The sequence below is a fragment of the Amblyomma maculatum genome, chromosome 3 (assembly GCF_055883805.1).
Source record: "Amblyomma maculatum isolate TAMU_Amacu chromosome 3, ASM5588380v1, whole genome shotgun sequence".
NCBI classification, from domain to species: Eukaryota; Metazoa; Arthropoda; class Arachnida; order Ixodida; family Ixodidae; genus Amblyomma; species Amblyomma maculatum.
The window spans coordinates 159,965,467-159,992,696 of record NC_139346.1 but is presented as its reverse complement, the minus strand read 5'-3'; the positions used below and the strand labels follow the sequence as shown (position 1 = coordinate 159,992,696).

Here is a 27,230-nt window from a genome sequence, read left to right as displayed (position 1 = left end):
AAAAACGCTAAGGCGTTTCTGATTCTCGCAGTGAGTTTACGTAGTGGGAGTATTACAGCTTGATAGCGCTGCGCTCACTTGATTGTGCAGCGCAGATATAGGTGAGCAAGGCGGCTCATTTAAAGAATCCTAATGAAAGGAAAACATTACCGAAAAAGACAACAACGACAACAGAGCATTGAAATGAAGCTGTACAGCTTATGAGGATATATATGGTGTTCTTACGCGATTTAACTTGTTTCTGTCTTTCCGACTTTCTTTTTTTTTTCTTTTTAACTTTAGAGAGCACAGTTCACAACGCCCATCGTCCACCGAACTACCCATATCAACAAGGAGGCAACAAGCGTAAGTAGCGAATAAAACAAAACAGCATTTGATTAAGGATAGCCACTACGGCGTGCTAGAGTATTACTTTATCACCAGATATCATATAATCTGGTTTAAAATCATGTCGGACCTCGTTTTAAACAAACCATTTCGCAATAGATGGTGGAGCACAAGTGCGCATTCCTCTCTGAAGTCCGTGTGTATATAAGCCGCCCGTGGTCTGAATTGGTTGCAACCGAGGTGTTACAGCGTTTTTTGTGATATAAAAAGCAGCGTGTTCTCACGCTTTCAAAAATCTAGCGAAATTTCGCAAAAATAAAAATAAAAGAGTATTTGCAGCTACTGTCCAGCCCTGTTTCGATTTTAGAGCGTTGAAGGGAGAAAGCATCTGAAGCGAAGAGCATGGTTTCCTGTTAACATCTTTATAACAGCCCACATGTTACCATCATATTACCTACTACTACGCTCATGTTATTACCATTATATAATAGCAAAAAATTACGAGGGACTTTAGCGACTAAAGCAGTGAAAGGCGAAAGCCTGAGACGTCTTATCTTGTCTAGCGTTCCTGTCATCTGCGATCCCACACTTGAACGCGCGCCAAGGAACGCCACGCAACAGCCGCCGCAAAAGCGGGTCACACTTTGTCCACGACAGTATGAGCCATTAAAGGTTTTCGCCTTAATTACAATTGGTTTACAGGAAAAGAAAGGCGCAGTATCTATCACACGTTTTCCGGCAAGTGTGTTTGGACGGTACACCTTCGTTCCTGTCGCGTGGCGTTCCTTGGCGCGCGTTCAAGTGTGTCATTGCAAATGGCAGGGACGCATTCTGCATCGGCCAATCAGAACGCTCCAAAAACGGGACACACTTTCTCCACGACAGTATGAGCCATTAAAGGTTTTCGCCTTAATTACAATCGGTTTACAGGAAAAGAAAGGCGCAGTATCTATCACACGTTTTCCGGCAAGTGTGTTTGGACGGTACACCTTCGTGCCTGTCGCGTGGCGTTCCTTGGCGCGCGTTCAAGTGTGCCATTGCAAATGGCAGGGACGCATTCTGCATCGGCCAGTCAGAACGCTCCAAAAGCGGGCCACACTTTGTCCACGACAGTATGAGCCATTAAAGGTTTTCGCCCTAATTACAATTGGTTTACAGGAAAAGAAAGGCGCAGTATCTATCACACGTTTTCCGGCAAGTGTGTTTGGACGGTACACCTTCGTTCCTGTCGCGTGGCGTTCCTTGGCGCGCGTTCAAGTGTGCCATTGCAAATGGCAGGGACGCATTCTGCATCGGCCAATCAGAACGCTCCAAAAGCGGGCCACACTTTGTCCACGACAGTATGAGCCATTAAAGGTTTTCGCCTTAATTACAATTGGTTTACAGGAAAAGAAAGGCGCAGTATCTATCACACGTTTTCCGGCAAGTGTGTTTGGACGGTACACCTTCGTTCCTGTCGCGTGGCGTTCCTTGGCGCGCGTTCAAGTGTGCCATTGCAAATGGCAGGGACGCATTCTGCATCGGCCAACCAGAACGCTCCAAAAGCGGGCCACACTTTGTCCACGACAGTATGAGCCATTAAAGGTTTTCGCCTTAATTACAATTGGTTTAATGGAAAAGAAAGGCGCAGTATCTATCACACGTTTTCCGGCAAGTGTGTTTGGACAGTACACCTTCGTGCCTGTCGCGTGGCGTTCCTTGGCGCGCGTTCAAGTGTGCCATTGCAAATGGCAGGGACGCATTCTGCATCGGCCAATCAGAACGCTCCAAAAACGGGACACACTTTGTCCACGACAGTATGAGCCATTAAAGGTTTTCGCCTTAATTACAATTGGTTTACAGGAAAAGAAAGGCGCAGTATCTATCACACGTTTTCCGGCAAGTGTGTTTGGACGGTACACCTTCGTTCCTGTCGCGTGGCGTTCCTTGGCGCGCGTTCAAGCGTGCCAATGCAAATGGCAGGGACGCATTCTGCATCGGCCAATCAGAACGCTCCAAAAACGGGACACACTTTGTCCACGACAGTATGAGCCATTAAAGGTTTTCGCCTTAATTACAATTGGTTTACAGGAACAGAAAGGCGCAGTATCTATCACACGTTTTCCGGCAAGTGTGTTTGGACAGTACACCTTCGTTCCTGTCGCGTGGCGTTCCTTGGCGCGCGTTCAAGTGTGCCATTGCAAATGGCAGGGACGCATTCTGCATCGGCCAGTCAGAACGCTCCAAAAGCGGGCCACACTTTGTCCACGACAGTATGAGCCATTAAAGGTTTTCGCCTTAATTACAATTGGTTTACAGGAAAAGAAAGGCGCGGTATCTATCACACGTTTTCCGGCAAGTGTGTTTGGACGGTACACCTTCGTTCCTGTCGCGTGGCGTTCCTTGGCGCGCGTTCAAGTGTGCCATTGCAAATGGCAGGGACGCATTCTGCATCGGCCAATCAGAACGCTCCAAAAACGGGACACACTTTGTCCACGACAGTATGAGCCATTAAAGGTTTTCGCCTTAATTACAATTGGTTTACAGGAACAGAAAGGCGCAGTATCTATCACGCGTTTTCCGGCAAGTGTGTCTGGACAGTACACCTTCGTTCCTGTCGCGTGGCGTTCCTTGGCGCGCGTTCAAGTGTGCCATTGCAAATGGCAGGGACGCATTCTGCATCGGCCAATCAGAACGCTCCAAAAGCGGGACACACTTTGTCCACGACAGTATGAGCCATTAAAGGTTTTCGCCTTAATTACAATTGGTTTACAGGAACAGAAAGGCGCAGTATCTATCACACGTTTTCCGGCAAGTGTGTTTGGACAGTACACCTTCGTTCCTGTCGCGTGGCGTTCCTTGGCGCGCGTTCAAGTGTGCCATTGCAAATGGCAGGGACGCATTCTGCATCGGCCAATCAGAACGCTCCAAAAGCGGGACACACATTGTCCACGACAGCGTGAGCCATTAAAGGCTTTCGCCTTAATTACAATTGGTTTACAGGAACAGAAAGGCGCAGTATCTATCACACGTTTTCCGGCAAGTGTGTTTGGACAGTACACCTTCGTTCCTGTCGCGTGGCGTTCCTTGGCGCGCGTTCAAGTGTGCCATTGCAAATGGCAGGGACGCATTCTGCATCGGCCAATCAGAACGCTCCAAAAACGGGACACACTTTGTCCACGACAGTATGAGCCATTAAAGGTTTTCGCCTTAATTACAATTGGTTTACAGGAACAGAAAGGCGCAGTATCTATCACACGTTTTCCGGCAAGTGTGTTTGGACAGTACACCTTCGTTCCTGTCGCGTGGCGTTCCTTGGCGCGCGTTCAAGTGTGCCATTGCAAATGGCAGGGACGCATTCTGCATCGGCCAATCAGAACGCTCCAAAAGCGGGACACACTTTGTCCACGACAGTATGAGCCATTAAAGGTTTTCGCCTTAATTACAATTGGTTTACAGGAACAGAAAGGCGCAGTATCTATCACACGTTTTCCGGCAAGTGTGTTTGGACAGTACACCTTCGTTCCTGTCGCGTGGCGTTCCTTGGCGCGCGTTCAAGTGTGCCATTGCAAATGGCAGGGACGCATTCTGCATCGGCCAATCAGAACGCTCCAAAAGCGGGACACACTTTGTCCACGACAGTATGAGCCATTAAAGGTTTTCGCCTTAATTACAATTGGTTTACAGGAACAGAAAGGCGCAGTATCTATCACACGTTTTCCGGCAAGTGTGTTTGGACAGTACACCTTCGTTCCTGTCGCGTGGCGTTCCTTGGCGCGCGTTCAAGTGTGCCATTGCAAATGGCAGGGACGCATTCTGCATCGGCCAATCAGAACGCTCCAAAAGCGGGACACACTTTGTCCACGACAGTATGAGCCATTAAAGGTTTTCGCCTTAATTACAATTGGTTTACAGGAACAGAAAGGCGCAGTATCTATCACACGTTTTCCGGCAAGTGTGTTTGGACAGTACACCTTCGTTCCTGTCGCGTGGCGTTCCTTGGCGCGCGTTCAAGTGTGCCATTGCAAATGGCAGGGACGCATTCTGCATCGGCCAATCAGAACGCTCCAAAAGCGGGACACACTTTGTCCACGACAGCGTGAGCCATTAAAGGCTTTCGCCTTAATTACAATTGGTTTACAGGAACAGAAAGGCGCAGTATCTATCACACGTTTTCCGGCAAGTGTGTTTGGACAGTACACCTTCGTTCCTGTCGCGTGGCGTTCCTTGGCGCGCGTTCAAGTGTGCCATTGCAAATGGCAGGGACGCATTCTGCATCGGCCAATCAGAACGCTCCAAAAACGGGACACACTTTGTCCACGACAGTATGAGCCATTAAAGGTTTTCGCCTTAATTACAATTGGTTTACAGGAACAGAAAGGCGCAGTATCTATCACACGTTTTCCGGCAAGTGTGTTTGGACAGTACACCTTCGTTCCTGTCGCGTGGCGTTCCTTGGCGCGCGTTCAAGTGTGCCATTGCAAATGGCAGGGACGCATTCTGCATCGGCCAATCAGAACGCTCCAAAAGCGGGACACACTTTGTCCACGACAGTATGAGCCATTAAAGGTTTTCGCCTTAATTACAATTGGTTTACAGGAACAGAAAGGCGCAGTATCTATCACACGTTTTCCGGCAAGTGTGTTTGGACAGTACACCTTCGTTCCTGTCGCGTGGCGTTCCTTGGCGCGCGTTCAAGTGTGCCATTGCAAATGGCAGGGACGCATTCTGCATCGGCCAATCAGAACGCTCCAAAAGCGGGACACACTTTGTCCACGACAGCGTGAGCCATTAAAGGCTTTCGCCTTAATAACATAATAGCAGCAATACATAATAATACATTAGGAGGATGGAAGGAGAAATAAAAGTAAAAGATGGCATAATGACGCAACGTTCACGTCTGGCATCTGGGCTGGCGAAGTGAACGCATGCGAATGTGTCTGCACAAATCTAGTTCCACGTGGATACAAAGGCGAGAAACTCAGGCTTGTGGTTGTTTCGAAAAGCAGAACGAACGACCCGTTATGCCGCCTAGTGTCCGTGAGATTGCAGTAATAGCTAGTGTTCTTCCATTTGTCTTTCGCTTGTTGCTGCAGCAACGATTAAAGAGACAAAGTTGTAGGCGCAGTTAGTAGTCGGCGATAGACAGGCGTCACGTATAGACCATGATGTATGGCGTAGTTTGTCTTAATGTTGGGCGTGTGTCAGTGCTTACATCGCCAAGCACGTCGTACGGAGCCGCTGACGAGGAATGTGCATCCTCACGTCCGCACTCTTTTCCGCTCTCTACTGGAGTCTCTGTAAATCCTCACGTAAAATAGTGCACAATCAATCAGCCAGCCTAGCTCCGTGATGTAAAGATTTCTGCTCATAGCGCAAGCTTCACTCTCAATTTGGTTCCACATACGTGTAAAAATAGTTCCTGTGATAAGTGGAGGTTCCACTTATAACTTTTTAATGTGTACTTTTTAATGAAACCTTTTTGTGATGCGTATGGGAAACCAGATTAACAGTGTTTTCTTCAACGGATGGGAGGATGCCCAACCTAATGAATTCTTTTTTTTTTTTCCACCCAGCTATGGCAGTTGGCGGCGATGCGATGTGATTATCGTTCGTTTAACGAAGGCGAAAAACGCAAACTCATTCTGAGGCCTATTGTAAGGCAACTGTCATATAACTCCGACAACTTTGCAACCAACGAGGTATTGAAACTGAACGCAGTTAAACTCCTTGTATTTGGCTTCACTCAAAACGAAGAAGTGGAGTAGATCACTGACTGTAAACTAGGTAATTACTATTCAGTGACCGCGAAAGTGCCGTGTTTTATTATGCTGGCACGTTCTGAATTTATTTATTTATTGTAACCTCCGGGTATATATACAAAGACATTTCAGAAGGGACGGGCAGAAATTTGTAACAATCGGAAAAGTAAGTAATAATGACATATTTACCCCCCCCCCCCAAAAAAAAAAAAAAAAAAAAAACGAAATGAAACAACAAACAGAAATATCAAACAACTCGTAAACGCAAAGAAATGAGAGGTAGACATGTTTGTTATCGCGTTTTTCGCAATGTAGTGTCTTTTATAGATGCACAGGTTACGGTAGGTTTTTCAATCGTAACTTGTGACAGTAAGCGTGCCGGTGTTTGGCAGTGTGGTACGGTAGATTTATCAATTTTATCGCTTCAAGATGAAACAAACAGACTTGCTTGAATCCAGATAGGGCAAAGAGCTGGATTACGATAATATATTCAGTGAAATAAGCATAAACGAGAGATTTTCCTTTTGATAGTGATGATGAGTTTAAAGTGGTTTTCAGTGTTACTCTGGCTGTTCTGTGGTAGTTGGTGAAAACTGATGTAGGTGTCAACATTGAAGAGCCGAATGTATGTCCTTGAGCTCAATATGACTCTTCTGTTGCAGAGCCTGGGCCTCCACGGTGGCCAGCCTACCCGAGGCCACCATGTAAGTGTAAATTATGATCATATAATTATGATCATACAAATATGATCAGCCTTGCTTTGGGAAAAGCGTTCCTCCTAGCGGAGCGCCTAGTTTAGTATTCCCTGTTGAAGGCGCAGTTTTGCAGTGCAGTGCTAGCAGTTAAAATGAGAATGCTTTTAGTGCATTAGAAGGCCTTTTAAACAACAAAGGTGGCATTTCACTGACTGCACTGTCGTAGAAGGGACGCAAAAAAAAAGAGAGAAAAAAATCTGCACCGCGCAACCTCCGTTCGAATACATTTTTGCCGGCCTGCGCTTTCCATCCGATTGAAAAGTTGGACGAATGCACCTGGGCGCGAATTAATCCTCGTGAGTACATTCAGAGTTTGCAAAAATAAAAGAGATGATTGATTTATTCACAGTCCAGGACCGCCTAACGACAGCGCGAATAGCGCTCGAATTAATATATGTGCGATCTCGCAGCTTTTTTTAAAGAAAAATATTAATACTATAAAAAGCGACCTGAGAGAGCTAAGAGCTTTGGGCTGGCAGGATACGAACCAGTGAACGCATTTTGGGTCTCCAGATAACTACCACCAGCAAACGGACGTCTCACAGGATCGTAAAAATTGAAACGACTTCGTAGGAACGATCAAAAGCGACTCTAGAAGTGCTCTGCTATAAAAGAAACCTAAGCTCGAGAGCGAGGCTATCAAAATCGCATCATCTTCGCACAGTGCCTTTGAGCTCGTTACACTCCTTTATTGATTATATCAATGGTTTCTTGCGAGCCACCGGCCGTAAGTGTAAGCCTACTTTCAGCAACTAAAATTGTGAAAAAGGTCGTCGTTTAATTGGTCTAAGAACTAACGATTATGCTGAAAGGGCTAGGGTTCCAGACTGAGCCATAGTGCTGCCGCATAAAAGTAGTTGCTGGCTGTTTTATTGCGCTGGTATTGTTTTTGCCTTTCTCGGCGAGTCCTGATAAAAAAAAAAAAAAAAAGCATTTTTTCTTTACTTTTATTTTTCTTGTTCAATTCCAGCCTCCAAACACGTTTTCGGCGTTTCTGTCACGGAGTACAAAAACTGCTCGCAACGGGCGAGCATGACTATATGCTATGGGCCAGACATCAAAAGTAAGAACGTCGGGGGCTGCCCTGCACGTTCCTACCCAACCCATGCATCCCCCCCTCTCTAATTATAAACAACAAACTGGAGAAAAAAACGGTCTCTGTAAAACGTACCCCATTAATCCGCACGTCATGTAAAAAGAAATTCGTCTCTTTAACAAACGTAAGTAAGCCTCTATAACGAGTCCCCCCAATCATACTCTAGCAAAAAATAACAGTATCAATAAACAAACACTCCGATTTATAGCTTTGATAACACAGATCTACCTATCTGCCTTTACTACTGTACCTGAACCCCTGACCCGAAACGGCAGCCCCAAGATCGCAATTGCAAATTGCAACTTGTTGGCCCTCACATTTCCCAATCTTTTTGTTTTATTTCACCGTATGATGATCACATTCGTTAACGCCTAAATTAAACTAACCTCACCATCGCTCATTATTCATCCTATATGTAGGTGCAGATAATAAAGGGAACATCGTCTGATTAGGTTTAAAAGCAACATTTTGACTCCTAAGGCTAAATTTCTCGCTTCTCAATTTGTGTGAACTAAACTGGCGGGTAACAGTTCCATGTTCGGATAAAATATGGGCTTTGCGTCAGCAAAGGTGACCTCAGTAGTAGGATTTCTTAAATAGCATACTCATTATTGCAGCAAAAAAAGAAAAGAAAACTAGCAAAGCAAGAATCCCGGGATTCAGCTCTTTAAATCTTGGCAAATGTCAAAACAAGTCGATCCAATTCGCGCATAACAAGCTGGCCAGTTATGTAACCCTACCGGTACCACATAACTGCGGACATAAAGTAAGACAGGTCTCGGTGTGGATGGTTTATTAGCAGCAAGCATCCCCGTGACATCAATATGCAAATGATATGCATTGAGAGCAAGATGGCCAAATTGGTACTGATGGAATTTAAGATGAGTGCAGATGCAATCGCTCATTGCGAGCAAGATGGCGGACTTACACTCTAGTTTGATCCCGTAAGGAGGGTATAATGAAACTAATAGGTACTGAGGAAATTCAAGTCGTTCGGTGGCAGCTGTGAATGAGATATTTTTTCGTTTCTGGGCGTGGATACGAGGCCCATTGCACAGCTAAATGCCAGATTCGTCGTGCACTTTAATTACTGCTCACAAATTTAGATTTTTCATCGCCGAAAAAAAAATTGCAGTTACATATGTGCCTGAACGTGTGGTGAGATGCGACACAGTAGCAGTAGTAGCCGCAATAAGGTAGCCACGTAAAGGCAGACCGGACATTTGAGTTTGATCTAGAAGCTGAGGATTTGTTAGTTACTAGGGTCGCCGCAGTGGTTGCATAAAACAAAAGAATCAAAGTTGAGAAGCATCGCAATGTGTGCAACTGTTCTCTTTCCTCTCGTCCAGTTGGATACGGCGTGCCAGTGGGGAACATCCAAGTGCCCACCACACCGAGGCCACCAAGTAAGTCTGCTGTCGCCGCTTCTAAACCAATATTAATGTATACCTATATAATATTATATATATATTATATTATATATTATATTATTATGCCTTTGGCGCGCTGCTGCCAAGCCAATGGTCGCGGGATCGAATCCCGGCTGCAGTGGCCCCATCTCGATGAAGGCGATATACAGATAAGCCCTACTGATGTTTCGATGGGGCCGGTAAAGATTCCAAGGATGGGACTAAATTACGGCACCCCTTATAGTAGGGTACGCCTGACATACTGTAACGTATCATAACGCCCTGCAATACCGTACGGTACCGTACCGCACCGCACCATGGCATGTAATACCATGACGTATGATTTTTTTTTTTTTTTTTTGCATTCGGTAAATGCAAAAAAACGCAATAGGACAAACAGTCCATGCCCCTCCATCTCGTACCCACGTAGCGCAGTTTTTGTTCAACTTCGAGAGAGCCTTTTTGCACATGGCGCGCCTTCCGGTATGATGGCCTCTGGAAATTTCGAGATCGCAGCCTTTCTACCGGTGCGATGCAAGAGATTCCCGCCAGCGCTGAGCGAAATGAGAGCGCGAATGCTGAGGATGCCATGTGCCCGCTGCCTGAAAACGACGACAGCCTGATATGCGCAGAAAGTGGCCAGCGAGTAAAGAAAATAGAAGAAAACGAAAACAACTGAGAAAGGCTACAACATAATAGAACGCCGCGCGACAGAGCCATCCCTGTCGCATTTTCGGTATGCCGCTCCCGCTCATACAATAGCACGCAGCGTGCGTTACGGAAAACGCAAAATGGCTCGGCCATACTCCGAATGGATCCGCTGACGTGAATAGGGGCCGCGGGGGCATTTTTATTATACAGCGGAGCCCACGTTCGCCATAGACAAAAAGAAGACAGGGATGTGTAGGAGCAAGTAGGAATGGAAGGAGGCTGGCAAAGACAAAAGAAATAAATGAAGAGTCGCGACCTCGCAAACAGCGTCGGGAAGAAAGAATAGGAGAAGGAGGAGAGACGCGACGGCGCACGCTCATCGGGCCATCCCGGCAACATCCGGACCAAACCACCGCGCGGCCATCATTTGCTGCCCGCGGGCCTAGGAAGAAAGGGGTGGAGGAAGGGGTGGGATAAGAGTTACGAAAGGAAAGCGAAAGAACGATAAAGAAGCAAGAAAGAGTGAGCAGCCTGTCCTGTCGACGCTCTTCTCGGCGGCGCTTTCGTGCGATGCGGAGTAGCCCACCCTTTCTGTGCACGCGCGTGCTCCTCGCTTTCTTCGTGAGCTGCTGACGTCGCCGCTGGTGTGCGGGCACACGCCAAGATTCGCTTTCGTCTCGCCAGGAAGGAAGAGCGCTCCGCCCGGAAGGGGGGGACAGAAAAAGGGGGACCCTGCCCGGTGAAATATGAGCCACTCGTTTGGGTAGAATCACGTCCAACCAGGGCAATGTGCGCGCGAGGTCGGGGCGGTGTCCGAGGACGACTGAACGGAGTGGACGCCCGCCGTTTGCACATTTGCACACTGGTAGCTTTAACAATGTTGCTGTCGAATAGTGCCATCTGATGCACTGGTGTTGGAGCGTCAAATAACACTCGCGGAAGTAAAGAACAAGCCAGATTAATTTAACCAGAAAAAATTTTTCCATGCAACAACCACGAACCTCCATTTCGACAAGGCCCCGTTGGAAATATTTCAGCGTTACACTGTGAAGGCGGGGATCCTGATTGCAAAAAAAAAAGAAGCACAAGCTTACGCGCATGTAGGGCTTGCTACTTTTCCGCACAAAAAACGCACGATTTCCGTGAACATGTCTAGGCTGAAGTGAGGACAACGCAGCCCGCGCCTTTTTGCTTCGCTACACTGGCCTAAGGAATAGCCTTCAAGGGATCATCCTAGAAATGTAATAATAATAATAATAATAATAATAATATATATATATATATATATATATATATATATATATATATATATATATATATATATATATATATATTCGTTCACAGAAAGGGAAAGGTGCAATACTGTCACACTTGCTTCGGTGGACACCTGAACTGTGCCTTAAGGGAAGAGATGAAAGTGGGAGTGAAAGTGAAAAGAGAGATTGGTTTGTGGGGTTTAACGTTGTTGTGGCTGTAGGAAGGAAGAAAAGAAAATGTACGGGCCTGCTACTGGCTCTGTAGCTGAGCCACCTGATTTCTGATTTGATTTATAGGAAGGGAAAGGCGCGGCAACTGTCTCACTTGTTTTCTGTGGACGCCTCAACCGCGCCGTAAGAAAAGGAAGGAAAGTGGGAGTGAAAGTGGAAAGAAAGAAAGAAAGAAAGAAAGAAAGAAAGAAAGAAAGAAAGAAAGAAAGAAAGAAAGAAAGAAAGAAAGAAAGAAAGAAAGAAAGAAAGAAAGAAAGAAAGAAAGAAAGAAAGAAAGAAAGAAATAAAGAAATAAAGAAAGAGGAGCCGTAGTGGAGGGCTTCGGAGTAATTTCGACCACTTGGGGATCTTTAACGTGCGCTGACATCGCACAGCATAGCCCCGCCGGGGTGGTGCAGTGGTAAGACGCCCGACTACTGTGCCGGAGCACCCGGTTTCGAACCCGACCTCGGCGGCTGCGTTTCGATGGAGGCGGAACAAAGAGGCGTCCGTGTGCGCGGCGGCACGCGCATTCACCATACTGACGCTTTTTTTTTTTTTCTGAAAAGAAATGTCGGCAAAATTCACGACCTTCTCGTTAACGAAACATGGTGCGACTAACCGTTTGGTCACGTTAACCGCAATAAACAAACCATTAGCAATAAAGCTATTCCTCCGTCCACCCCCACGCTCATTCGCCGAAAGCTTTTACACTCAGTCGTCTTTGGTTCAGTTTTACCTTCGTGTGCATTGTGCGCACTTCATCTTATCCCTGCTTGTCCATCAATGCTTCTTCTTCCTTCCCCCCCCCCCCCCACCCCGCGCAGCACATGCACCTACCTCCAGCTGCATCCCAACCAATTTAAATATACCCGTCACGTACTACATGTAGTTGTATGCAGGAACCTACTTCAGAGCTGTTCTGCTAACTTCCTGTGCCGTATTTTTCACCAACTGCACTGGTTGCAATTATTTCACGCCACCTCATCGTCATCACTTATTGTAATTTAAATACCGATCTGTGCGTTCCGATTTTCACCAAGTGCACTGATTACATATTATTTCACTAATATCTTATCCCAAAAGTGTTGGATTTTGTGGCACTTCAGGAGCTAAACAGGAGGGATTGGGGAGGCATCGTGCCCCCCAAAAGTGGTTAAAATATCGGTGTCGGTTTCAGTAAACACTATTTTATACTAAACCTAAAGATCACTTAAAAAATTGGCTTCCTTTCGAAATTTGACAACACAGGGTAAATCAACAAGCGCATTTCCACCTAAGAGAAACCTCGGGTGGAAAAGGGATGTGTTTGTTGCGAACAATACACCGAAGTATTTTCCCTTCTGTTCTTCAAAGTCTGTGAATGGCAATAACATGTGGTTTATTGGGAACTCGTCTCCATGATGATCCGCTGATGGGGCTGGGACAGGTAGGTCACTGCCGCTTGCGGCGGGGGCTAGCCTGTTGGAACTCTTACCTGTTGTAGGCCGTCATCGCACTCGCCACCTCTTCGGTGGTGGACGCGGTGTGCGTCTTTCTCTCCCTCTTCCCTTTCTTTCTTCTCTATTTTCTCTTCTGTCTGCACGAGGCAGCGGAGGTGGCTCAGCTACAGAGCCAGTAGCAGGCCCGTGCATTTTCTTTTCCTTCTTCCTATACAGCCACAGCAACAACAGCAACAGTGGTGGTAAAAATATTTTAATGAAAATGATTAGGAGGTTGTAGCGGCGGTTGGAGTCCTCAGTCCGGAACCCCATTGGCGTAGGCTGCTGTCCGCGCTCTTCCGATGAGTTCTTTTTGAACCCTTGCGTCCGAGCTGGTCAGAGCTGCCTCCCACCCCTCCTGCGTTGGCTGGTTATTAATAGTGACAGTCTGATTTCGCTGGCATGCCCACACCATATGGTATAGGTCCGCCTTCTCCCCGCAGAATTTGCATTGTGAGTCAAATGACTCTGGATCTATTGCGTGTAGTCTGCGTGGATTGTTAAAAGTGTTGGTCTGTAGCTTGCGGAGGTGTATCTCCTCCCCTTTGTCTAGTGTCTTTGCCGGTGGAGGGTAGACCCGGCGAGATAATCTTAAGTGCTGAAGTATTTCGGTGTAAGTTAGCAATGGGATAGGAGGTTCCACGAGATCCGTATTGGGTGCCCGGGGGAGAAATGCTCGGGCTGAGGCGTGTGCGCTCTCGTTCCCTGGGATGCCCTGGTGACCTGGTACCCATACTAAGTGTTTATCCATGGGTTGGTAGCCACGGGTGTAACTATCTTGCAGGATTTTAGCTGCTAGCGGTGCAATCCTGCCCCTGAGGTAATTGCGATATGCTGTCTGTGAATCTGTAAGAATGTATTCTGAGGTAGTGTGTGTCGCAGCTAGGGCAATTGCCACTTCCTCCGCAGCCAGTGTGTCATGGCTGTGTAATATTAGTCCATCCACTGTTTTATCTTGGTGTACTACCGCAACGGCCGCCATTCCCTGTTCAGGACCCGCAGCATCGACATAGAACACGCCCTCGCGCCCGCCGTAGTGCCTTTTTATAGCTTCCGCTCGTGCTTGTCTTCTTGGCTGGTGAAAGTCGGGGTGCATATTCCTCGGTAATGGAGTTCCCTTGAATTGTCCTCTCCATGAGGCTGGGATGTCGCTTTTAGGGTCTAGCTGTTCGGGGCAATTGATGTTCAAATCGTTCAAGACTTGTCGGCCAGTCAGAGTCGTGGAGAGTCGTACCACCTGCGCCGTGAGGTGTGCCTCAATCAGCTCGTCTACCGTGTTGTGGACGCCCAGTCGTAAAAGCCGGTCCGTCGATGTCGTAAGAGGGAGGCCCAGGGCCTTCTTGTAGGCTGTTCTGATTATGACGTCGAGGTTCTTGATGTCAAACTTCTTGAGACGAAGGTAGGGTGCCGCATAGACGATGCGGCTCACGACGAAGGCCTGCACCAGTCGGAGAGTATCTTCTTCGCGCATCCCTGATTTCCGCGTCGTTATTCTGGCGATCATCCTGCCGACTTGCTCGCTCACGAGGCGGAGTTTCTGGATGGCGAGGTGGTTGTTGCCCTTGTTATTGATGCATAGACCCAGTATCTTAACGGTCTGAACTTCCTTTATGGGTGAGTTGTCAACGTGGATGTCGATCGTGGCCTGATTTTTGTGCTGGCGGAAGACTAGGAGTTCACATTTTTCGGGAGAGCAGGTTAGTCCACACGCTCGTGCATAATTCTGAACTGTTGTTGCCGCTGTTTGTAGTTGTTCTTCCATCATTCCCATACTACCCCTAGTTGTCCAGATGGTTATATCGTCAGCGTACAGGGCGTGTCGTATGCCCTGTATCTGATTTAGAAGAGGTGGAAGATTGCGGAGTGCAATATTGAACAGAAGTGGGGATAATACTGCCCCTTGCGGAGTGCCTCTCGTGCCCATCTTCACTTGCGTTGTTTGTTTAGTGCCGATGCTGATGTTGACTGTTCTGTCTTTAAGGAAATCATAGATGTATGAGTAGACTCGCTGGCCACAGTTGGTGGTCTGGAGATTTTGGAGGATTGTGGAATGTTTGACATTGTCAAACGCTCCTTTGAGGTCGAGGGATAGAAGTGCTCGGTCACTGTTTCTGCGTGCTGGATCAATGACTTCGCGTTTGAGTTGCAGAAGCACATCATGGGTGGACAGATGTGCTCTGAATCCAAACATCGTGTGTGGCAGTAGCTCGTTGTTCTCTAGATAGTTGGAGAGACGTGCGTGGACTGCCTTTTCCATGAGTTTGCCTGCGCACGACGTGAGGGATATGGGGCGTAGGTTTTCAATGCTGATTTTCTTGCCGGGTTTGGGGATAAAGTGTACATTGGCTGTTTTCCATGCCTGTGGAATGGTGCCGATGCGCCAGCATTCGTTAACGTAATCCGTAAGTTGCTGCAGTGCCTCCGTGCCGAGGTTGGTTAGAAGTCCGACCGTAATTTTGTCTTGTCCCGGGGCTGTACCTCGGCGCATATCTGCTAGTGCTGCTATGATTTCTTCTAAAGTGAAGTCTTTATCTAGGTCTTCGTTCGGTTCCCCCCGGTATTCTGGATTTGAGGGTTCTGCGTCTCTCGAAGTGCAGATATAGCGACGCGTGAGTTCATCCATGAGTTCATCATCCGTGCCTTGAAAGTTGTGTAAGGCTCGATGCAAATTTCTACGTTGTTCACTCTTCGATTTCGGTGGATCAATTAGGCATCGGAGAAGGTTCCACGTAGTCTTGCTGTCTAGGCGACCTTTGAGGGATTCGCACCTTTTTAGCCAATTGGTGCGAGCGAGGTCCCATGCGTATTGGTCTGCTTGAGTAGTTAGCTTCGCTATTCGAATTCTGAGTTTTCGATTGTGCCTTTGTTTCTTCCACCGTTTTATGAGACTACGCCTAGCTTCCCAAAGGTGTAGAAGATGGTTGTCAACAGCTGGGTGGTCCTCCGTGGTGGCAAGGGTTTTTGTGAGGTTTTCTTTAAGGTCGAGAATAGATGCCGCCCACTCTTCGTAACTAGTTATTTGTTCCGATGTAACTAGTTTAGTATCCTTCCTGAATTTCTCCCAGTCTGTCATTCTGGCTTGCCCACGAGGTTTGCTGTGCTTGTTGCTTTCAAAGATGGTCTGCAGCATGTAGTGATCGCTGCCTAAGGTCTCTCCCGTATTGAGCCACTCATAGTTGCGGGCGTTGCGGACGAGCGTCAGGTCGGGGGAGGTATCCCGAGTTATGCTGGTACCGACTCGAGTCGGATGCTGCGGGTCAGTAAGTAAGGTGAGTGCCATGTCAGCGATGGCGGAAGCTAGTTTCCTGCCTTTAGTGTCTTCCTTTGGATATCCCCATAATGGGCTAGAAGCGTTAAAGTCGCCGACTATAGCTAGGGGAGCTGTGTGAGCTTCTCTTAGTGCTTTGATAAAGATAGCGTCAAAGGCTGCGCGGCGCTGTTTGGGGCGACTATATATATTGAGTATATAGGTGCCCTTGCTGTTACGGTGTTGTGGTAGCAACTTTATGAAGGTATATTCAATGTCGCTGTGTAGGTCAAGGTCTACAGTGGTTGCTGTGCATGATTTGTGGACCAAAATACATGTCGAGGGGTTTGTTTGATGTGTTGAGTATCCTCTGATCTTAGCCTCCATATTTACTTCTTGCAGGGCTATTATTTGCGGCGCATGAGAATAAGAGTCTATGTATTGTTGTAATGTTTCCCTCTTGCGCTTTAGTCCCCTGCAGTTCCATTGTAGGATGGTGAGTTTAGGTCTTGGTTGTGGCGCCATGTTGAGGATTAGAAATGTGTGTCGGATCCTGTGGTGGATCTTCAGGTTCTTTATCAAGTTCAGGGATGACTAGGCGACGATTTCCCATTTTGCCCTGTAGTTTTGTGCCCTTGTTGTGAGAAACATCCGAATATTCCTGAATTTTTCGGTCAATTCTAATCTCCTGCGCTTGCATCCTGATTAGAACTGGTTCAAGTTTTTCCATCATGGGCTTGATGACTGATTCTAACATGCTTTTGATTGTCGTCTCGATCATAATTTGTAATTTATTGGCCATGAGATCTTGGACTGTGTTTTCCAAGCGGGTAATGCGGTCCTGTGTTTCGGTGTTCTCAATAAATTGCGGCATGGGTGCCTGCGGTGCTGCTGCCTGCGGTTGTGGTACCTGCGGCATTGGCGCCTGCTGTGGCGTCTCTAGTGCAGTTTGCCTGTCGATAGTGCTAGTATTTAGCTCCTGTGGGTACGGAGGGTGTACCTCTTCCTTGTCCTCCTCCATCGGACATGCCTGTTGTGTCAATGGAGGTAATGTGTTCTTCGGGTTGGCTGCGACGCCTAATTGCTCTTTTAATTTCCTATTTTCTGACTTTAGTTTCTCGATCTCTGCTTTAAGTTGTTTGTAAGCCAACGCTTCGGGGGAGGAGGCAGCTACATCTGCCCAGCTCACCTTGCCGTCGTTGCGCTGGTCCTTGTAATGGGGTCCTGTTGTTTTCTCAGCTGGACGACTGCCGGTGGGGTGCGACGCCTTGTCGCTAGTGTCACGTCCTTTGCTTGATGACCGGGAGCCGCGTGGTCCTGAGTTGCTGCTGTTGGACTGGGCCCGTTGGGTCAGTCGGTCCCCGCTGTTAGATGTGCCTCTGCGGCTGGACCGGTCCCGAAACTTGGCCCTGGACTGGTGACTGTCTTGACCTGTCTTGGATTTGGCTGGTTGTGATGTTCGGTACTTGAACTTGCATTGATTCGACCCCATGGGATGTGGGCCTTCGCACACTGTGCACTTGGGTTGGCAGTCATGGGCTTCTTGAATGTCGTCCTGGCCACACTGCGGACATCGTGACTGCGCAGGGCAAGGGCAGACATCCGCCCGGTGTCCAAGTTTCCCGCACAGCAAACAGGCTGGTGTTGTTTTCTTGTACAGGCGCACAGGAAGCGCCTCTCCGTAGTAAAAGACGTGAAAAGGGACCTTTCTTCCTTCGAAAGTGACGGCCGCTTTGTTGGAGGAACCTAGTTTTCTCACGCTCACCACTGGTGCGTCCGGGGAGCGAAGCGCTTCCGTGATGTCTTCGTTGGAAACCCTAGGGTCCACCTGTATTACTCCTTTACATGTGTCGTCAGAAGGCCGGAGGTAGGAGTACACTGCGTGTGCTGTGTCCCCTAGTTTAAGTTCTTGAATTGCGAGGATCTTTCTGATTATTTCGGCATCTCGTACGCCGACGACGATGATGTTTTGTTCCCAAATGGGCCAAACGCTGAGCGCTGCTGATGTGTTATTAATGCCTGCTGCCATGTGCAAGGAGCTTCCGAGAGTGTTGCTTCCCCTGAATTTGCTGAGATCCAGCGTTCCTCTAGGTTTGATTATGATGACTGCATCTTGCTTGTCGAGACGCGGCTGCGGAGGAGGCTTCCAACGCTTGACTTGCGTGCGTGGCGTCTCCTGCGGCGGCGTATCAGCTGCGGCGGTGAAGTGGCCATCTGGCGTTCGTCCTTTCTGCCGTGCCGAGCGGTTGTTACGGGCTGATGCGCGTTCCCACTCTTCTATCTTGCGTTGGATGTTGGCTTCTGTTACTTTGTCGAAAACTGGCGTTTTCGCCTGCGGAATGGTGACGATACGCATTCCATCCGGGTCGTACCCCGTCAAGGTTGTCATGATTTGCGGCAGAGTTTGCCCGCGGAGCCGCGGCGGGCAGCTGACTCGAGGCCTATCTGTTAGGCTTAGCTACTCGCTCGATCCGCTTGAACTTGAAATCCTCGTTGAAAATGGTCCCACCTGAGAAACGGTGGTCTCCTCGTTGTTCTGAAGTGCCCGGGAACAAGTCCTGCTGCTTTTGAAGCGCTTTGGAAATCCTTGTCCGGGAAAGGAGCATAAATTCGGCGGAGCCGATGTAACACACGGCCGTCCTTCCCGACTGCTCGCAGCGTTCACCTTGTTTTGTCAGTAAGAAGCTGCGTGTAACTTGTGGGTATGCAATGAGAACGCTTGTGCCGTCGCTCTGATTGGTTAACATGTTTCGTGAGGTCACAGCCATGTGGCCCCGCGCGGGTAATTCAAAATTTAAACCCGATATTGCAGCTCGTACGCGCGCGAGTGTCCCCGACGGGTGTTTAAAGTTCGCCAGCCAACGTAGAGTGATGGTGCCTATGACTTACCATGACCTGTTGTATATATAGTGATTTCACACTAAAAAAGAACACACAATTGGAAAGGATTAACCTGGTACTCGAGTTGAGTAGCCGAGCGTCTTAACTACTGAGCCACCGCGGCGGGTGGTTTCGCTCATATATAACCAGGTTTAAGTAGGGTTAAACTTCCGCCATTTGACGCGGCCGCCCCCAGACGGCGCCACAAGTAAGGCTAAACTGGCTCAACCTGTGGCCTACGCGATCAAGTACACAGTTGCATCAGAGCTTACCGCGGAAGTCACCGTTAAACATCCACCATTTGATGCAGTGGATCACAGATGGTTCCACATGTACTACTGAAACTGGTGAAACATGGTGTTACTGAAACATGGTGCCACAAGCTCTACTGAAACTACAGCGCATCCACCGAAAGTTTGTGCAACCACGATTTCGCACGAGATTAGAATTCTAGCCAAAATTCGGCGCATTTTCCGAGGCCTCTTGTATGACGTGTCGAACAGCACACACTGTTTCTTCGACACAAAAATCAATGTACCCTTTCTTCTGTGTTCCTCTGCTGAGAGTTCGAGTTGCTGACCTGTTTGTTTCGGTATTCTATCCTCGTGTTGGCTGCGACCTAATCTCTTACTTATTTGTGCGTTACACGGTATATTCTTATCGTATTTCTTCATAGCGCATGTACTCGCACGGCCGCTCCTCGAGCACGGAGCGCTCCTCACAGCTACTCATCTGCGGCCGCTGCCAGCGTTTCATCCCGCCGACGGGACACACGCTCCCGGCCGCCCCTCTTTCCTCTCGCTCGCGGAGGGACGGGATGAAGGACTCCGCGGGAGCAAACAGAGGGCACGCCGGCGCCTTCGCGGCCACTGGTAAAATAAAGTAGGGGGATAGAAAGTTCAAGACGCAAAGCGGAAACGCGGAGAGAGAAAGGAGGGGAAGGGTTCAGAATCGGGGCCATTCGGGAGAAACCCCTTCCCCAGTCTCCCTAATTTAATTCCAGCAGTCACCGCCGTGCGGTGTTTCTCGAAGGCGAGGAGACTGCCACTATCCCGGGAGGTGCAAACATCACTTTTCATAGCGCGAGAACGCGGACCGAGCCTGTGGAGACAGACTAACACGTCCACGCACACAAACACTCCAGGACGCGCGAATGCCTTCAAGACCCGGTCTGTGTTGGCCCACCTAGCAACACCCCGACTCCCCGCCGACGTGCAGCCGAGAGTGCATCCGGATGGCGAAGAGGTGGAGGAGAAGCTGAGAAGCCGTGAGTGCGCTTATAAGAAGGATTCCTTTTCGGCGCAAGGCTGTGGTGGAAGCGGCAACGTGGTCGGTCGTTCAGTGCGGAAACGGGGAACGCTTTGCGCTAACTCACCGAGCCATTCTCAACGCTTGCGCCCGCCTCGGGCGGCGTCGTGACCCTGTTTACCGTAAATCTTTGCTAATGCGCCGTCGGGCGAGCTCGCGGCGTATGTGTGTAGCGTGCGGCCAAAGCTCGTTACGGTGCTCCGCTGCCAGACGTGCCCAGTGAACTATGGAGAAGCGAAGGGAAGTGGCGGGGAAGAAATGGGGAAAGTGGGAGAGGAGGCTTCCCTGTATTAGCTTCTCACTCTCCCTCCTCGCCGATCACCTCCGCTCCCACCACGTCGGTTTCTACAGCAAGCCATAATTGGTTGTTGCGGAGTTTGTTCGCGTGCTTCTTTCGCAGCCCCTCTCTCTCTCATCCTTCTTGCGCAATTGATTGATGCTGCGGTGAAGGTACTCCGCAGCTGCTTCGGCGCATTGACTGCTACTGTCGATGCACGGAGCGAGTCTGTACTTACAGTAAATGAATCCTTGGAGCCAGCCAATGAAAATGGACTTATAGATACGCCGCAAATGTGGGAACGTCACCTACTTGACCCGCGGATAAATTACTTTAGGGATACAACCATACACGCACACAAAAGATTCTACTAGTGCGACATTCACAGAACATTATTCGTCGGCTCGAGTGATTGCAGCAGGCAGCGCGAATAAAAATTACAGGGGTCTCTTAAGCTCCGTCTTGTAAGTGCGTCACGCGATGGCGTTAATGGTTCCGGTCTGCGGCTCCCCTTGCGGTTCTTCGTTCGCGTACATGCAGCTTCTGCTCGCTTAATTACCAGTCCCTTAACCTGTGCCTCTAATATATAAAACATCCTTATTAGCACACACTCCTGGCCAACCACGTTATTTATCTAGCGGCCGCAAGCGACCAGCCGACATAAGTATACAGCCCAGCTTTAACCTAACCGTACGAACATGCCTGCACGGCCTATGAGTAGCATGCTGACTCGGCTTCCAAGATCGCTGGAAGGTTGATTTAGTTTTTAACGTCCGAATGCGACTCAGGCTATGAAGGACGCCGTAGTAGAGAGCTCTGGAATAATCTCGACCACCTTGGGTTCTTTAACGTGCACCTACGTCGCATATAGTACACGGGCGCCTTGGTTTTAATTCGCCTCCATCGAAAAGCGGCCGTCGCGGCTGGGATTCGATTCCGCATCCTTGGGCACAGTAGTCGAATGCCCTAACCACTGAGCCACTGTGGCGGGGCCCCTGGAAGGTTGATTCCTGTACCACCTTTCCTTCCCACCTCAAATTAGCGATGCGAGTGAGCACCTTCTTCCAACCTTGTGACATGTGACACCACACAATTGCCCATCGACGAAACATTGTTCGACCATGTCACCTCCTAGCTGCCGCCTGTCAGAGCAACGCCCGTTATATTTCGCTGACAACGCCGATAAAGCCGACGCAGGATTTTCCAGACAACGGGGTCTTTAATGCTATCATCTTAAAAAAGTTGCTGACTAATGGTTACACGTGATAAAGCTCTTTATTTACCGAAGGAGCCGGTCAAATGGAGCAAGAAAATGCGGAAGACGCCAAGAAGAAGGCGGGGAGCATGCGCCTGCGCGCGGCACTTTAACCTTGGTTTTACATAGCGTAGCGACGCTTTCGCTTCAATAAAGATAAAAAGGCGCGGAAGGGGGAAAACATTAATTAGCTTCGATCGCTAAATTTAACTCCTTGTGCGGAAGTCTACACCGAAAAAGAAATTTGAAAGTCGGTTAGATGACAAGAACTAAAAAAAAAATAAAAGCGGCGCAATACAGAAAGAAGGAAACTAGCTCCAGTGAAGCACTGAATTCTCAGCAGGGAGAGCTTATAACGTTTCTTACTTTATCCCAAAGCTATACCTCTCCCTCCCTTCCCGAGTGGCCTGCGCGTTGAGTCTTCGTGTACTATGACGGGTTCCCTTGGGTTCCTTCAGAGCCGACGTCTATACAAGGAAGAAACCATTCCCGAGATCCCCGTCGACAATGCATCTGCCGTGTTCCCTTCATGGCGTGGCACCATCTCCCCCGAGCGCTGACTTGAGCTGAGCTCCTATTTTTTTTTTTCGGGGAGTTTTACCTTATCCTTCCTTTTCATCCTTTTCCCGCCTGTCCTTTGTATACAAGAGCATTGCCCCATTGCCAGGGCATGAAAAATTGCTGTCATCTGCGGATGACACGGCGAAAAAGGGACGGTAGCAAGCGCAGCCGCGAAGACGAAGACGAGCGGGCGAAGGTCTATCGGGATCTTGCCTCTTTGCGGGAAGTTGTACGTGGGAGAGAAACAGCTAGAAAAAAAAAAAGAAAATAGGGAAGACACGCTCGCCGTTAAAGCGCGCCCGTCGCTAGTATAGGGCACCGTGCCAGTGTTCTGGCCCGTTGTGCAGCTCGAACAAGTGAGCATTTTTGTGCCTTTCTTAATGTCGTTTGTTCTAGCTCATTTGTCTTGTTTGGCACACTGCCCAACAGCCTATCGCATGCGCAAGCATAAATTCTTTTGTGTAGTCACTGGAAAAAGTGCTGCAATATAAAAACGAAACCAGTCATATAAGAGTCGCTTCGTACGAAGCAAATGCTAATCTTTAATCGCTTTTCGAGAAATGATTAATGATTTGCCTGCTTGGAACATTTAGTAATTACCATTTCATGAAGGCGGGCCATCAAAAACATTGCTTTCGGAGCGGTAGGTCTTATTAGAAACCTTTAGCTCAGCTTATCTCTAGCGCTACCGTCTACCGCTGCCACGCGCCGTCAGCGGCGCACGCGCTGATTGGTCCCTGCTTGCGAAATCCACCGACATATCATATGGCTAGGGAGCCTCCATGCAAACAACTTGTTTTAGGGTGGCTCCCTACATATAGAGGCTCCCTACATTAGGCGGGAACGTGGCGCCATCTGTCGCCGTCAGGGTGATCTGCGTATGCGCGGTAGCGATAGACGGCATTGGTAGCTCGTTCCTCGGTTTGGCGCCGTAGTAATCGACATGTGCTTTCGCAGCGGCACCTGCCTCGGCTGGCAGGTGGCGAGAGGGAAATCCTTCCCTACTTTAGGGAGGGGAAATAGGAAGAGGGGGACCGGACAAAGGGATGGCTTATGGGCTTGAGCTGCGTGGCAAGAGCGAAGCAATGCGCATCTAGAAGAGGCTGCCGTGGGAAGAGGTTAACAGCGAGGAGGAGTTGAGAGCACCACTGCTTCCTGGACTGGCCTGGATTCGCCTCCGGCTGCCTGACTTTGCGAGAAAGAAAAAAAAAAGCGGTACAAATGTGAAAACTTCAGCTAACTCTCAAACATTCGCGTTACACATTATAACCGTCCTGTGTGGTCCTTATTAATTTATTTTAGTGCGATGCAAGGGGGGTTTGGCTTGCATTGTCGGGAACGGCTACTCCTCATCTCCTGGTGCGAGGAACGCGTAGTGCGAAATCGACATGCTAGATAAAAGGAAACGTTACAACAGTGGAATGGAGTCCTTCCGTACAAACCAAGTATCTACGAACGGCGCACGCACCACACACGTGAAACACAATTCATAAGGTCAGGACTTATACAGACGTGCAGCAAATACTTATAATTCACGGCTGAACAATGCCCGCACCATATCCGATGCATTAGTTTTCGGTACCCGTACTAGCACGTACAGCAAATGCAGACGCCAAACGAGTTCTTGGTCACAGGGTTCAAATATAGATATCCAGATTTATAAGTAGACCATTCTTCTCCCTATAAGCGCTAAAAAATTCCTACGTTCGTTATTCGACTTGAACAATCTTCAGACATTAAATCATGCTCCTATGCGTCCCGCAACGTCGTTTTTGCCGCTACGCAATTCGGTACTGCGGAAAAGCACAACGAAGAAGACGAAGCGAGAAAAGAGAAAAAGAGGAGACTTAATTAGAAAATTTCGACGTTATCCGTAATCTTTCGAGTAGTAAGTTGGTAAATTGTGTCTCGTTCATACAATTTCCGGTAATACAATATTTTCCGGGTAGTAAACTTCAATGCACCAGTTACGCCCTGCTAATAAAGAAAGTTACTGTTTGGACAATGTACTGAAAAAAATAACGTGAAAAGGCAAGGGGCAGATGAACGAGGGGGACATACACTACTGTGTTCGTGTACCTCTCGTTTTTCTAAAAAAAAATAAATAAATAAATATGTAATTTGGTTTTAGAAAAGGCGCAGTAATTGTCATACTTTTTGGTGGACACCTGAACCACGCCGCAAGGGAAGTTAAGAAGATGGGAATAAATATGGTGGTTAGGTTATGCTTTATGGGGTTCAACGTCCCAAAGCGACTTAGGCTATAAGAGACGCCGTATGTGGAGGACTCCAGAATAATTTCGATCACCTGAAGTCTTTAACGCGCACTGACACCCCGCAGCACACGCAGGCTTTTGCCTTTCGACTCCATCGAAACGAGCCGCCGCGGTCGGTTATGATCCCGGGACCTCCGGTTCAGTTGCCGAGCTGGTTATCCTGCTTGTTTCTCTGTCTTTTGTCACTTTGCTACACATGGGGAAAACCTTAACCAAGAAGCCAGAATTCGACGTTACGGATGCTGTGGGTGCCTTGGAGAGCATCATGTCATAAGGGTTTTATTTACCCAGCGTCAAGGCATTACCGAGAAGAAAGAGCTGAATGTACGCAACTTGGACTCGCCGCTTGAAGAGTCCCAAAACTAAATGTAAGCACAAACTCGAACAGAACGAAAGTCCTCAAACTTGAAAATTCTGAAAAGGCAAATAAGTAGATCGCTAGGTTTTATTAAAGCCAATCAGCGAAGACAAATGTGAATACCTTGCGGAGCAAAAAAATTTGACACCTACTTAAATTTCCCGTCATGCAATGCGTGCCTTCTGTTCCTTCATCGATGACTGCTGGGGAATTACATAGTGTATGCCCCCATATCCATGGAGCCTATGTCCTACTGTCGCGCTTTTGTGTTGTACAGATGGTCCTGCTGTTGTGCTGTTGTGTTGTGGAGATGGTCCTTGTGTTGCGCTCAGTCATCCGCATCCCTACGTACACATACACAGCAATTGGTTGCAAGCTATTTATACCTAACGCAAACGAATACCTTGACTTGGAGGATTTTTTGCAAACTTTGTTTTCGAGATTCTTTCTGCATTGCGGTGAGGCATTTTCTGTCGTGAAAGGCCAAAACAGAGAACGCACCTCAGTCGTCGGAATTTGTCCCGCTTCCGAATGCCGCTCAACCCATGCGACACGAACAATCGGCCCAATTTCGGAGTGTGTTTTCAATGCAACGGTCCCACGTAGGATAGAACATTGCCAATGCAATATCAATATTTGACCCATGGTTTTGTGCTGCCCGGGAATCTAGTAGGCAAAAATGAAACTAATAAAATAAAAACGGCACTAATGTCTGTGCAGTCAGCGAGGGTTTCACGTGCAAGAAAAATTTAGAAATCAAAAATTTAATTCACCGGCTCCCCCCTCCCCCCTCCCCCCCCTCCCCCTCCCCCTCCTATAAAGAAAAAAAAAGCTCCATGTATCAATATACGTCAAGTCCTAACAACAATGCTCGCCGTTAACAAACCTCCCTGACCTTAGATAGTGAAGCGAAACCAGTAACGAGGACAGGCTAGAAGTAGTCGCCAGTAGTTATCCAAACAGGTTTTGCCACCAGAGGGAGTGATAAACCACCTTTCACACAGCCTACAGCTTTAAATAAATAGCGCCGCTTCGAGGCGGGCTGACGCTATATGAAAAACGCGCACGTGAAACGAACGTCAGACGTTAATTGCCGGCCTTGACGTGAAAAATAAATTAAAAGAAGAACCCCGTCAGGAGGTCTCGTTGGAACAACCGGAAAATAAAGAAAAGAAGATAGAGTTTTGGAAGGGGGGGGGGGGGGGGTAAAAGAGAAAAGGCAGCAAAGCAACTCGACACGTTTCGATGCACAACATTAATCCGAAGGCGCTGACAAATTAGCTACAACGGCCCTGCGCGGCGCTCCGTAAAAATGGCGGCAGCGGATATTTGAACGCTATACTCCACGTGAACGCTCTCGCCCCGCCCCGCCGACGTCTGAAGCGCCGGGCCGTAATGGTTTAATCAATTTCTGGCTCGTCAGTTTGCCTTCGCCCACGGTTCATTACGCTTTCCTCCTGCTCTTTCCTTATTAGAGAGACGCGAGTTACGTCCAAAAAAGAAAGAGATATATATGGAAAGTCGGTAAGAGCAATCCCTTTATTCTACCGGCGCTCAAAACTTCCACCCCGAACTCTTTATTAGATCGACAGCAATTCGCACACACACGGAAACGCGCACGCGATGTCGCGCTAGGATGAGAAAAAAATTACCAGACGTAAAATAAAAAACAAAAACAAAGAAGCAAAGAAGTGCAGACTTCCAAATGTTTAGTTATGCACCATGCGGGGAGAAGTATATATACATTTTGTTATTTTATTAAGGCGAAAGTCTTTATTGCCTCATCGCTGTCGTCAGCAAGTGTGTCACGCTTTTGCAGCGGCTCTGATTGGTTGAGACGGGATGACGTCATCCCGTCTCGACCAATCACAGAGCACCACCACAGTATGCGCGAATGCGTGCCTTATATGACCATAAGCCAATCAATAACTAATTACTAATTACTAATCAAGGTGTAATGAATAGTAGTTATTAATTAGTGGAAGTTGTACAATTAATTACTACTTAATGCCGCGGACCCGGTAAAATCAACCACACAACAGTAAACGTAGAACAACTGCAAAGATACAGGGAGCGCGATCTCGTCGCTGCCAAGCAGACTTCACTGCATAAATGCACTCGCAGAATGTGAAAGAGTAGTTG

General features: G+C 48.2%; 1 protein-coding gene across 1 annotated transcript in view; it reads left to right on the top strand.

Annotated features, from left to right (window-relative positions):
• Positions 1-27,230, top strand: part of LOC146196644 (uncharacterized) — an 87,379-nt gene that overhangs the window by 15,972 nt on the left and 44,177 nt on the right. Inside the window, exons 12-15 of the mRNA XM_084597049.1 lie at positions 283-349; positions 6,352-6,355; positions 6,733-6,772; positions 9,269-9,325. Coding sequence (XP_084453175.1) covers positions 283-349; positions 6,352-6,355; positions 6,733-6,772; positions 9,269-9,325 — 168 coding nt within the window. The remainder of the gene's footprint in view (positions 1-282; positions 350-6,351; positions 6,356-6,732; positions 6,773-9,268; positions 9,326-27,230) is intronic.